General features: G+C 53.9%; 1 protein-coding gene across 3 annotated transcripts in view; it reads right to left on the bottom strand.

Moving 5' to 3' along the window:
* Window positions 1-13,578, bottom strand: part of LOC121167146 (transcription factor EB) — a 46,619-nt gene that overhangs the window by 31,625 nt on the left and 1,416 nt on the right. The window contains exon 1 of one of the 3 annotated variants that reach the window (XM_040996523.1): window positions 3,335-3,470. The exons of 1 other annotated variant lie outside the window; for it this stretch is intronic. In XM_040996523.1, the coding sequence (XP_040852457.1) occupies window positions 3,335-3,360 (26 nt within the window). In that variant the 5' untranslated portion in view covers window positions 3,361-3,470. Of the gene's footprint in view, window positions 1-3,334; window positions 3,471-13,578 lie in introns of those variants that run through there. One more of the 3 variants, XM_040996524.1, reaches the window with a different exon arrangement.

The raw sequence follows: 13,578 nt of genomic DNA, 5'->3' as shown, positions 1-13,578 counted from the left end.
GGAAACTGGCCTCTGCCAGTCAGGACTAGGGTATTGCCCCTGCAGCTGGCCACACAGACCCCCAAGCTGGGGTTCCCAGGGCACTCAGCATGGGGAAGGGCTCTGGAGCTGGGGGTTCCCAGATTCAAGCCAGACCCCTTTGAGGTCCCCACCAGGCCACCTCCACTCAGAGCTGGGGATATCCCCAGCCTGCCTTGGGCCACAGGTCTCTCCCACCATTCGTTCAGGTCATGGGGTGGCGTAGCGGGGGGCTCTCCAGCCAGGCAGCTGACGGCCTCATGACCTCCTCGGTCCTCCCTGCCTGGTGAGTGACAGTAATTACTTGCCCCCACACTCACCACACTTCCCACAGCCACTTCATCCACAATAGATCACAAGACGGGCATCCCCGCCCTGGAGGCCAGTTGCCCAGGGCTTTCTAGGTCCTCTTTACAAATGAAGAAACTGAGAGCCTGACTAGGCCACACACTTGCCAGACAGAGTTAAGTGTGGCTCCTGATGCAAGCCTGTAGGCAGGGTTCCTCTGCACAGCCCCTCAGAGCCAGACGGGGCTGCAGGGGGAGGAGGGAGTGCTAACAGCTGCTATGATTCCTGACTCAGAGTCACTGCACATGTAGCAAGTTGGGGGCAATCAGCAGGTCAGACTCCTTCTCAGTCCAATGCTATCCCATCCAATCCATCAGCATCCCCAGGAAGCCCTCCTGACCACCTGCACCCTCTGCTCTGCCGACCCACACTCATGGTAGCCACCTTGGTAAGAATCAGGTCCTAACTCGCCAGCCAGCCCACTGGGCTTACCCAGGGCAGACACCTGGGCAGGGACTGGATGCTGTCCCTAGGAGGGACTCCATGAACACAGCTCAGGGAGCAGGGTCTCTGAGGAAGGGCCTCCCAATTTCCTGAAGTGACTCCCAGGGAAATGGATTTGATTTGGCCCTAGACAGACACATAGCAAAGTGTCCTACAAATAACACCTGGCCATCCTGTGCAGCATGCTTGGATATTTTCTATTCTAGTCTATCCTATTGGGGAAGAAAACGTTCCTAGAAACCCACTACTTGCTGGTTTGATGAGGGTTCAGCAAGGGCTTAGATCCACAGTTCCACAAAAACACCCCTGGGGCTGGGGCTGTGGTACAGAAGACAAAGCCAGCCTCTGTGGCACTGGCATCCCATGTGGATGTTCAGTTTGAGTCCTGACTGTTCCACTTTTGATCCAGGTCCCTGCTTGTGGCCTGGGAAAGCAGCAGAGGATGAACCCTGCATCCACGTGGGAGATCCAGAACAAACCCCTGGCTCCTGGCTTTGGACTGGCTCAGCTCTGGTCCTTGTGGCCATTTGGAGAGTGAAGCAGTAGAAAGATCTCCCTCTCTCTAACATCGCCTCTCCAATAAATAAATAAACAATTTTAAAAGAAAGAAAAGGAAGACATCCCTGCCAGGGAGTCTGTGAGTTCAATTCCCCGCCTACCACTCAACCCTCCCTGTAGCAGGTACCTGACAACAGTTTCTGTTGATTGAACAATGATTCCAGGGGTGGTCTGTGCACTGTACACCGACACCTTATTTCATTCTTATCATCACTGCAGGAGGAAGAAACTGTTATTACTCCATTTTAAATATGCAGAAACAGGTCCAGAGTGGTGTCACAAATGGCCTGGAGGGAACTCAAGGTCATGTCTGTCTGAACCAAGGGGCATGTCCATAACCACTGAGCAGCACTTCCCAAAGTTGGCCCTATAGCTCCTAAAATGTCATTCTGGGGGGTAGGGGAGGGAGGAGTGCATTTGGCAGAGTGACTAAAATGTCACATGAGGCACCTGCTTCATTATCTAGGTTTAAACTTCATCTCCACTTCCAGTCCAGCTTCCTATGAATGCACACCCTGGGAGGCAGCAGGTAATGGCCTGAGCACTCGGGTCCCTGCCTCCTACATGCCAGACCTGGATGGAGCTCTTCACTTCTGGCTTTAGCTGGGCTCAGCCCTGGCTGTTGGCAACACTTAGGGACTGACTCACTGAATGGATGTGTTGTCTTTCTACTTTTGTGTGTGTGTGTGCACACACCTTTCAAAGTGAAAAATCAGGGCCTGGCGGCGTGGCCCAGCAGCTAAAGGCCTCACCTTGAACACGCCAGGATCCCATATGGGCGCCAGTTCTAATTCCGGCAGCTCCACTTCCCATCCAGCTTCCTGCTTGTGGCCTGGGAAAGCAGTCGAGGATGGCCCAAAGCTTTGGGACCCTGCACCTGTGTGGGATACCTGGAAGAGGTTCCTGGATCCTGGCTTCGGATCGGCATAGCATCGGCCGTTGCTCTCACTTGGGGAGTGAATCATGTGACGGAAGATCTTCCTCTCTGTCTCTCCTCTCTGTATCTCTGACTTTCCAATAAATAAATAAATCTTTTAAAAAAACAAAGTGAAAAATCAGTAATATGAAAATTAAAAGTCACTCTCTTTATTATTAAATTCACTCTTACCTGTTGATGCTTGTTTGAAGACTGACTTGAAGAGACAGCTCCCAGGCAGAGCCCACAGCCGGCCAGGTGGCCCTTCCTATCCCTCATGGCAAGCTTTACCGCCTCCTTCCCTCTACTCACCTCCCACTTAACCCAGAAAAGGGCAGGGTCAGGGATGCAGGGGTCACCAGAGGGCTGAGTGAAACATCTGTCCTTCCTCACCAACATCACTGTCCTAGGCTGAGCCATTTGAGCCTCCACGTTTCCCCTCTATAGAATGGGGACACTAGCAGGCTCACAGTATGACCATGAGGGTCCCAGAGGCTGACGCAGGCAAAGGAGTTGGAGCTGCACCTGCCGTGGAGCGAGGTGTAGTAACTGTAGTGTCTGTAAACCGCCCCAGCTTCCCCTCAGTCCCCACCATGAAGCATAACCCTCACAAGCCATCTGCACACAGAGCCACTGCACACTGGGGGGGAGTGGTGGCCTGTCCACGGTGCTTCTTTAAGCAGGCACTCACAGCTATCTGTGACACCTCAGAATGAATCCCAGAGGTGGGCACTGTAACCTCATTTTACAGATAAAGCAGTGTAGTCACCTGGAATGCAAGGAACTACAAAGTGACAGGGCTGGCATCCAAACCAGGCAGACACAGAGTGTCCGGGAATTTGCCCATGATAAGCACTTTACACCCATGGCCTTCCCATCAGAACCTCAAAACAGAGTCTGGCCAACTTTCTACTTCCCAACATCTCACACTCTCCTGGAATCTGGACAGGGTCCCTGCTTTTCCCATGCCCCCAACTCCCGCCCAACCCACCCCTGGCTCTGGCCCTGCTCTGCTTCATGTGTCCCCTTCCCAGAAGCTGGACCACTCACCCACTCCCCGAAGACAGCACACACATCAGCGCATGTACACAGGGCTGTGCATCCCTGACAGCGGCAGACCCCTAGCAGGAGGCCCCCTGAATTGATCAGCTCCTCCAGGCGCCGGCATCCAAGGGCTGTGCCTCCACCCCAGCGCCAGCCCCAGTTTCCTCATTTCCCCTGTGTTGCTTCTCACCCAGCCCCCTGCACCTCTGGTGGCCCCAAGAGGAAGTTGTGCAATCCCCAGGGAGCTGCGAATGTGGGGCCAGATTACTCACAGCACAGAGGGAACCATGCTCCCCGGAGGCCCTGCTCCCACCCACAAGCCTGTCTCCACCCCCCCAGCTCCAATCTCACCTCTCCCAGAGGGGTGGGTGGGTTCACTCAGCACAGCCTGGCCTCTTAGGGTCCCTGGCAGCACAGCAGGGGGTGGGGTGGGAATGAGGAGGGCAGGGGACAGCAAGGCATGAAGCCCACCAGGGAGGACCAGGATGGACCCTAGCCCATGCCTCCTCCCAGAGAAGCCCCTGGTCCCCACTGTCATAGTCAGCCGCTCGCTTGTCACCACAGCTTTGGACCTTCCAGGGCCTACAGGTCCCCCAGTTTGCAGGCCTACTTTAGCCCCCACCCCTTGAAACGGAACCCTGAGACCCAACAACATCCCACAAGGCTCGGAGGGGGGCTGGGCCACCACACTTTCTACCTGAGGGAAGCTGTGCAGCCAGTGTCACAGAGCCCTCACCGAGAGCTCATGGCAGCCTTCTCTTAGGTGACCAAGGGACGCCTGGCTGCGTTTAAGGGCTGGTAAGAAGGGCTTTAAACAGGGAGGTCAGCGAGGCCTGAGGGGATCCTCCCAGACTCAGGCCCAACTATGAGCCCTAGGAACCAAAAGTGAGAAGGGGGCTGGCCTGGGGGAAACAGAGCCCCCTATGATGGCCTCTGCCCTCTCTGCCTGAAACCTACAAAGGGGCCTCAGATAAGCACTTTTTATCATCCTCCACAACCTTGGACTCCTGTCCAGTTAAGCTCAAAGTCAGAAATGGCTGGTTTGGCTTTTTCTTGCCTGGGCCCCAAGTTTCCCAGAGAGCACCTCATTTCTGCAGCCCTCATCAAAAGGCTGGAGCCTAGAAAAGCCCCCTCCTCCCCAGCTCCCAGTGGGACAGTAGGAGCCACTAGTCATCTGATGCTTCCAGTTTGGGACGCTGGGAGCACTGTCAGGCCGGGGCAGGGCCGCCACCCACAAGCCCTGCCTCTGCCAGAACAGAGCAACCATGAGAATCTTAGAAAGACTGCTCCCGCAAATGCCTGTGCATCCAGCAGCTCCCCACCCTGAACATAGCTCTGCGAAGGGAAGGGCCGGGCAGCTGTGCCACCTTCACTGTCCAGGTGAGAAGACAGCAGCTTAAAGCACTGACATCACCTCCGCGGGGCTGTGCAGCAAGCTGACTTCAAATCTGTGTCCTCATTTTCTCCCTAAATCAGAGCTGTGGCCTCCTCACCACAGACTCTCAGGGCCAACTGACTAATCTCTCGGCAGCAGTGGGGGGCTGGGGTAGAGGGGAGCCCCCTGTGCACCTGAAGATGCACACTTCTGGTCAACGTTCCTGGATCTCCCTTCCTTCCTTGAGAACTACTGCCCAGAATCTAGAGCTCGGGGTGAAGGGTGTCTCCGACTAAGGCTCAGGCCTGGAGACTTCCTTCCTGCCCTGCCAGATGTGTGGGCGGGAGAGCTGAAGGCTGCTGAGTACTCTGTGGTCTCAGTACCCTCTGGGAAGACTTGCCCCTTGGTGGGCACTGCCACCCGGGGTCTCCCCTCAAGACCAAATAAGACCCCCTCCCACCCACAGCCACACACCAGCATCCTCTCTAGCATTCCACCTGAGCGTAATCTCTCATATGCAGTTGTCAGCACCGAATTCTGAGCACCCTCGGGAGTGGCTCACATAGGGGCTGGCGTCATGATATAATAAGTTAAGCCTCCTTTGTAGTGACTTCCGGTTCCAGTCTCAACTACTCCACTTCCAATCAAGCTCTCTGCTTATAGCCTGAGAAAGGAGTGGAGGATGGTTCAGTACCTTGGGCCCCCGCACCCATGTGGGAAATCCGGAAAGAAACTTCTGGCTGGGCTTTGTATTGGCTCAGCTCTTGCCATTGTGGCCATTTGGGGAGTGAACCAGCAGATGGAAGTGCATGCTCTCTCTCGCTCTCTCTCTGTCTCTCTCTCTCCTCTTCTCTGTAAGTAACTTTGATTTTCAAATTAGAAATTTTAAATAAATAAATCTTTTCTACAAATGGCTCATATATACCCACACATAACTGCATTATGCATGTCGGCAAACATACAAAAACAGATTTCTAAAACAGAGGAGAAAGAAAATGTGAATGACACCCATGAGAGAAGCTTCACTCACACCCAGCACGGCTGACATGAACAGACAGTCCAACACCACCCAGCGTCGGCCCAGAGGTGGAGCAGCATGCGCCATTAGGACAGACTACGTGGGCATGGGCATGCACCTTGTTAATTGAAGCTGAAGGAAGCACTGCACACTCTGTGCGCTGGCAAGCTCATGCCAGCTTCTGCACATTCTGGAGAAGCGTGTGCCACAACGCCGCAGGAAGTACACACGCAGATTCTCTTACAGCAGTGTGTGCAGCCAGGAGAGGAAAGCAACGCCAATGTCCCCAAGTGACACTGAACACAGACATGCCACCGCATTCAATACAGATGAATGCTGCTAGCACCAGGACTTGGACAGGGGGTGGAAAACAGAGTTAGAACACATCTTTGTTTGGGGGAGCATTTTTTAAAATCCATGCACAGTTTTTTTTTTTTTCACAATGTAAATTATTTTCATGGAAAATTGCCAGGTCCCTCTTCTGTATGGATTGTAATTTTATGCACCACAATAAATTTTGATCTCTTTTAAAAAATGTTATTTCCTTGTCTTTTTATCAACTAGAAAGGTAGAGAGGAGGACAGTGAGATCTTCCACCTGCTGATTCACTCCCCAGATACTCAGAGCAATGGGGTTGGCCAAGGCCCAACCAGGAGCCAGGAATCCCATCCATGTCTTCCCTGTGGGTGACAGGGACCCAATTACTCTGGCCATCGCCTGCTACCTTACAGAATGTGCAATGACACGGGGTGCAGGTAGCGGGGAGGTCAGGAAACAGAAGCAGAATAGGGAGTCGAACCCAGGCACTTCAATATAGGATGTGGGTGCTCCACACAGTGTTTCAGCCACTAGGCCAAGTGCTAGCCCCGAAGTTTATCTTTTCATTCCATTTCCCATGAACATTTCGAAGTTCCTTGTAAGCTGCTGAGTGGGAAAGAGATGTCACTGACATGAACACATCTGGTGTCACTGCATCTGTATTAAATTCAAAGTCAGAGCTATACTGCTGGCTCAGCAATGCAGCAGGGGTCCCACGCTTAGGAGAAGCATAGAGCTCTCAGAGATCAGGACTGGATAGTTTTAGGGGGCACAGCATTCTGTTTCTTCATCTGGAAGCTGGTTCCCTTAGGGGTTCGCTTTGATAATCACCTACTCTGAGAGTGCTCCAAGAAGCTCATGGAAAATGAAATTTAAAGGTGAGGGTATGCTGATACAGAAAATTCTGAAATCCACCTATTCTTTTTAGGATCTTCATCTTCCCCAAAACTCTCCGAAGCCCATTCACACATTAATACGTGGGTGCTTGCGCATTTTCAGCAAGCATGCTATATTTGGCGATGAAACAAGGGTAAAACAGAAGAGGTACCAATAGAAGTCTCTAATACCTTCTCTCTACACCTGGCTCTGGAAAACATCCTAATTAGGCTCAAAAAACTGGAGGAGAAGCCAGTCAGTCACAGCTCTACAGGACTGGGGCTGGCAGGGGCTGACTGTGGAGGGCCAGCCCTCCCCCCAGAGGAGCCACTATAGCCTTCCCTATCTCCCATCCACCAGGTGCCCCAACTATTACATATCCCTTTTTGGCCAAAACTCAGGGGTAAAATGAGGCTGGGCACCTACCTGTTCCCACCCTGAGCCATTCCTCTGGACCCCAGAGGGCAGGACCTAGAGGTCTCCTCTGGAGACAGGTATTATCCCTCCACCCCTCAACATAACCAAAAAGAGGAGAGAAATACAAAGAGCTGAAGAGACACACATCCAGGCAGGGTCCGTGTCAGAGACTGTGGAACTAGCCAGAGGGTCAGAAGGTTGCAGGAAGGCAGAGGCTATCAAAGGAAAGAGCAGGTGGAAAGAGAAGGTTCTAGAAGCCAGGGGCACCAATGCCCTAGCCCAGCTTCCAGGCCCAGTCTTGGGGCTAAAGAACAGCGTGTAAGGGCTCCTGCAGGTTTCCCAAGGAAGGCTTCCAGCTGCAGGTGAGAGACAGGAACTGGAGAGGAGCAGAGCTGCCCTTCCCAGAACCCCAGAGATGGTGGGAGGGGCTGAGGACCTTATCCGCACTCCTTCAAGGTCCCTGAACTGGCGGGAGGCCCAAGCAAGAAAGTTGGGCAGAACCAAGGGTCAGGCCTGCTGACTCGGCTCACGCTGTGTCCATGCGCACTACCTTCCTCAGCCGTCCTGCCTAGGGAGCAGCCATGTTCTTGTTCCAGTCGGGCTAGCACTGGGGTACCCGCCAGGTGTTCACTGTCTGCCGGCGGCTGTGAACAACACTGAAACCAAAGGTTGTCTCCTGGACAACATGGGTTCTGAGACAAAGCCAGTCAGCATCACTGAGGCAGCTAGCTGGCTGAGCACGCACCTGGCTAGAGGCAGGAGGGAAGAGGAGAGTTGGTGGGGGATACATGGGTGTAGTGTGTCCCCTCCTGGTGACTCCACACCCCTCAGGGCCTGTAAGGGGCTGAGCAGGTGCTGTGCCTGGACAGGTTATAAACAAAGCACAGGACAGACTGTGACTTCCCTTGGCAAACAAATGGGAGCCCCGCCCCACAGACCCACTGCAAGAACTGGGGGATGGGGGCAGTGCTGCTCAGTATCCTTGGGGGAGAGACATAAAGTTTGAGTTCCAGGGTAGGGAGGTGCTGGTCCTGGAACTCTGAGGGTGGGGAGGTGGGTGGGCAAGGAGGGAGCAGGGTGGAGGCAGAGAGCGCACGACCTTGCCAGCTCTGGACCAAGTCCCTGCACATCAGACGGTGAGGCACCTGCCTGGGACAGGCTGTAGGCAAAGCACCTGTAGACATTTGATGGGAGCTCAAGTCATGTCTACCCCTTCACTGCACTTGGGTTTCCCACACAGCCATGACACATGAGTTTGTTTTTTTTTTTTTCTTCAGGTGCTGGGGGTGCAATGTGGGACAAAACAGGGTACCAGGCCTAGGCAGGTCCGGTCTTCTATCAACTGGCTGACTCCAAACTCAGACCTTCCCTACTCTACCCCACAGGTGGGAGAACCTGTCTTGCCTCTTCTGGTCTTCTCCCAGCCTTCATCCTAACACTTTCAAAGTCAAGTCTACCCACAATGACCCCAGGGGCAAGCCCTAGGCTCTCCCCATCATCTGTTGCCCTCAAGGCCCAGAACCTCTTAGTTGATGACAGAAGATACCAAACTACCTCCAATATCTCTAATTTGGGCCAGGAAAATACACTGGTGTGTGTGTGTGTGTGTCCGTCCACTGCTTACTGTTTACAGAAAACACAATTCAAAACAGTGCTGAGAGGAGGAAAGCACAAAGCATGGCTCTCTTCACTCTCTTCAATGTTACTCCAAAGAAGCTCCCAGCTTCTTTGCAGCAGCCCCAAGCCCTACCTGGCACTCTAATGGATCCCAATAGCTCTAACACTTTGCCCACCCCTTACCCTGCCTTTACCTGACCATACAGATTTGTTAAACTCCTGTTCCCAGAGAGCAGAACCAAAACCCACAAAACTGAATGACCATGGTTTAACCTGAGGTGAGGACAGAATGGGGGAAGGAGGACAAAGGGCTGGGGAGTGGGGTGGGATTGAAAGCTTCATAAACAGCCTCAGAAATCGTCCTTGGGGGCTGGTGTTGTGGTGTTGTACTTGAAGCCATACACCTGTGAGGCTGGCATCCCCTGTGAGTGGCACTTCGAGTCTCAGCTGCTCCATTTCCCATCCATCTCCCTGCTAATGTGCCTGAGAAAACAGTAGAAGATGGCCTAAGTGCACCCATGTGGGAGAGACCTGGAAAAATCTCCTGACACCTGGTTCAGCTCTGCTCATGACGGTCATTTAAGGAGTAAACCAGCGGATGGAAGATTGAGCCCTCTCTCTCTGTACTCTGCCTTTCAAAGAAATAAATCTCTAAACAAAATGCAAAAAGAAAAAAGAGAGCTCATTCTTGGGGAGCTGTGAAGCAGCTGCACAGAGGTTCCCCACTATGTTCCCAGGGTCTGGGTGTCAACTAAGAGCAGCCCGGAAATTCACAGCTTAGACCTCACTGACTGAAGCAGGTGTCCAGGGAGCCAGAGTGACGACACATGGCCAAATGTGAGAACTGCTACCCTAGAGAAAGCCCTGGAATCATTTTTCTTTTAAGCCATTGATGCCCAGGTATGCTGCCCACAGATTCTTAAAGCAGTGGGGTTTTCGTAAGAGCTCCCCAGGTGCTGGTAACACTCAATCAGTGCTACAGCAAGATGACCCAGTCCCCTGGCCTCCTGGGAACACGGGCCTTAGCAGGGGCTGCAATGTGGCCATAGGGAGCAGGAGAGGGCACGCTGGGCAAAGGCTCCAGTACCCACAGTGGATGGCAGGGGGCAATGTTGGCTTCCAGACATGCTGTGGGGACCCCTGAATCATTCCCCCAGGCCTCGTATTGCACCTCAAGACCTCTGTGGTAGGTGGCACAGCCAACCAGGCAACCTGTCCCCAAGAAAGCTGCTGAAGCGTTGGCCTGTTGCTGCTGCCCAACTTGGCCACCCTCTGATCTTACCCACTGCCCCATAGAGCAATTCCTGAGAGTACCATAAGTCTCAGACTTTACCCTGTCCCTGGGATTTTATCTCTGTCCTCAGGGACATCATAGCCCAGGGGCTCTGTGTCACTGCTGCAGAGTAGAGGAGGAGCAGACAGCAGAAGGACACAGGTGAGCCACAGCAGGGAGTGGGCAATATGGGACCAGGCCAAAGGGTACCCAAGGGTATGCAATGGACAAGGCAGGTGGAGGGGAGAGATGCTTCAGGTATTGCCCAATGCCCTTGAGTATCCTGTTGAATGAAGAGCCTAGGCTGACAGAGTACAACAGGGGGTGGCAGGGACTGTGGCTCTGCATGTGCGAACCTTCCCATGAGGTGTAGCATCTCACATGTGGGGAGGCCTGTCTGAAACCCACACATCTTGATTCTTTTTCTGGAGCTCCCCATGCCTCTATTGCCTCACCTGAAAATGAGAAATAAACAGCTGGACGGTGGGTGTTGGGCCTAGCAGTTAAGATGCTGCTTGCAAGGTGGACATGTTGTGCAGCAGGTTCAACCACCACTTGGGACACTTGCCATACTACGCTGGAGTGCCTGGTTCGAGTCTGGCTGTTCCACTTCTGATCCAGCTCCCTGCTAACGCACTCTGGGATACAGTGTATGATGGCTCAAGGGCTTGGACCCCTGCCACACACAGGGGACATCCAGTTGGGGTTCTCAGCTCCTGACTTTGACCTTATCCTGCCCTGACTGTTGTGGGCCTTTGGGGAGTGAACCAGCAGACAGAAGATCTCTCTCTCTCTCTCTTTCTACCTGTGCCTTGCAGAAAAATATATTTTTAAACAGATAAATGAGTTATAAGTTAATTATTTGCTATTCCAGTGCTGTGTGTGCATCACACATCCACATGCAGTAGTACTTCAGACAGGCTGCAGAGAAGAGGTATTAAAAGACAGGTTTATTTTGGTGGAAAAAAAAAAACATTGAAATCCATGTATCATTGCTTCACACCCACACTTTCCATGCACTTCAGGAGCAGCCCCTAGTGCAGCACTATACACTAGGTGCTCTTAGCGGCCTCACTGTCCCTTTAGGCAACCGAGCCACGCTGAGGCCCCACAATAGCAGGTACAGAGCTGGACTCCAAACCAGATGGCCTGGCCCCAGAGCACAGGCTCTTCCCAACCCTTGGACCAGCTCACCCAAACACCCAGGACATAGCTCTGGAGACATGGCCCAAGAGAACCCGTCTTCCCCAAGGCCAGGCTATTCCACCAAGTCCACCCTTTAGCTAAAGCGCAACTCCAAACTCCATGAACTTCTACAGGAGACCCTGAGACCCGCACCCTCCCCCATGCTGGTGCCCTGGGCAGAGATGGGTACAAGGCTTGCAGTGGAGGGGACTCACAGGGAGAGGGACTGAAGGTACACAGAGCCAACACCCAGGCCATGCCCTTGGGCCTCATGCTGCTGTCCCACCGTCATCTGGGAACCCCACAGCCTCCTCTCCATATCCCATGGAACAGTATGTAAGTTCACCGCACAAAGTTGGACTTTGTGCTAGTTGGGGATGCCTGCTGCCCTCCCAGGGGCATCTGAGTTTCCAAAGAGACACAGAAGGAAATCTTGTCCTAACTTGTCACCTCCCCTGGCCACTGGGACAGCTTCAGCCAGCCCTACTCCGGGGTGGGTGGGAAGGATTTGGTCACCCTTGGCAGCACTTCAGCAGAAAAGCCAGGACACAGGTGTGGACCCGGAGCTGGGCCTTAGCCAGTTTGGGCCTTGTTCAAAGCAGGGAATACTGGAAACCCCAGAAGTGGTTTTCTGGAATTGACAACAGGGCCTCTGGAGGGCAGGAGGGCTTCTGTTAGAATCCAAAGCCTGACACTTGCAAGCAGTGTGATTTTCAAACCACCTGCTTTAGCTTCTCCAAATCTATATTGATGTAAAAACAGTCCCTCGCTCTAAAGAGTAACCACAACAAATGCTGGCAGCTATTATTACGATAGGCTTCTAGAGCAGCAGGAAGAGATGAGAATCCTGTAAGATAACACAGTCAATGTACACTCTCTCCCAGCTGCACTCAGGCATATGTCGCCCTTGCATGCCAACCCAGACCCGATCACTCAGAACCACACACCCCCCCCCCCGGACTGTGCCGCCTCCTCACTCACACACAGGCTGGACAAGGGCAGGCATTTTCATCTCCCTGCCATGCACACACCAGGCACACATGCACACTCACTACATCCAGAGATGGGAACTCTGAGGTCAAGCCCACTTCCATGGTCATCACCAGGGCATCCCCAAGCCCCCCCCCCCATACCCCAGTACGGAAGACCTACCCTCTAACCCCAGGACAAAGGCTTTCCTGCCTCTGCTGGAGTTGGGGAAGCCCCATCTGGCAGCTTTGAAAAGGAAGATAGCAGGCAGGGGGTGGCTGGGCTGGTCCCTGTGGGGGCAGGTGCTAAGTAACTCTATAAACTCTGGCTAATGATGCAATTACAGCCATAAACAGAGCCTAGGGGGTTGGGAATCAGGGCCAGGGCCTGAAAGGACAGCCCCACCCACCTACTGCCCCCACTCCTGAGAGGCAGGCCTGACTGGCAGGGGCTGCGGGCACTGGACCCCCAGCTAGCCCAGAAACCCTCCTGCACTCGGCTCCTGCAGCCAACCTCTGGCTCTTGAGTCACTGGGCCATTGGCCCTCCAAAGCTCAGTTGGCTTTCCCTGGCACCTGCCCCATTCCCTGCACCCTTCCATGAGACATGACATACCCACGCCCCCCAAGGCACAGGTCTCCATTCGGAGGCGCGAAGAGGACAGTGGCTGCAGCAGACTATGACGGGTAAGCAGACCTGGCTCCCAGCCAGAGGAGATGAGCCTGGAGCCACCCCCAAACCCTCCAGCCCTAGGTTCCCAAAGAAGGGCTGGCTGGATCTGCTATTTTCTTTCAGGACAGAGGAAACTGAGGCAGGGTAAAATCACACCATCACACCAAGCTGGGCTCCAGAGGTAGCCCACCCTTCTCTTCTGTAGCTTCCAAAGAAGACAACTAGAGGCTCCCCGCGGGCAGGAATGGGGATACAGAGATTGGCACACCCCCCTCCTCCCAGGCGGGGCTTGAGCCCGCTGCAGAAGTCAAGCCTTGCAGGCTCGGACTGAGAGCAGCCACATCTGGGCGCCCTGCAGGAAATCGGAGACCAGATCCCACCTCACCCCCGGCGGCTGTCCGGGATCGCCGGGTCTGGGCCAGCAGGATCTCAGCCAGGGCGTGCCATGGACCTGAGGTGTCCCCTCCTCTGCTCCCGCGAAGCACACAATTGCTAGCGATGGGAATGGAAATTAACCGACACTTTCCCGGC

The sequence above is a fragment of the Ochotona curzoniae genome, unplaced genomic scaffold, assembly GCF_017591425.1.
Source record: "Ochotona curzoniae isolate NIBS_2020 unplaced genomic scaffold, NIBS_Ocur_1.0 patch341, whole genome shotgun sequence".
NCBI lineage: Eukaryota > Metazoa > Chordata > Mammalia > Lagomorpha > Ochotonidae > Ochotona > Ochotona curzoniae.
The sequence above is the reverse complement of the archived record's forward strand: the minus strand, read 5'-3'. Positions and strand labels throughout refer to the sequence as shown.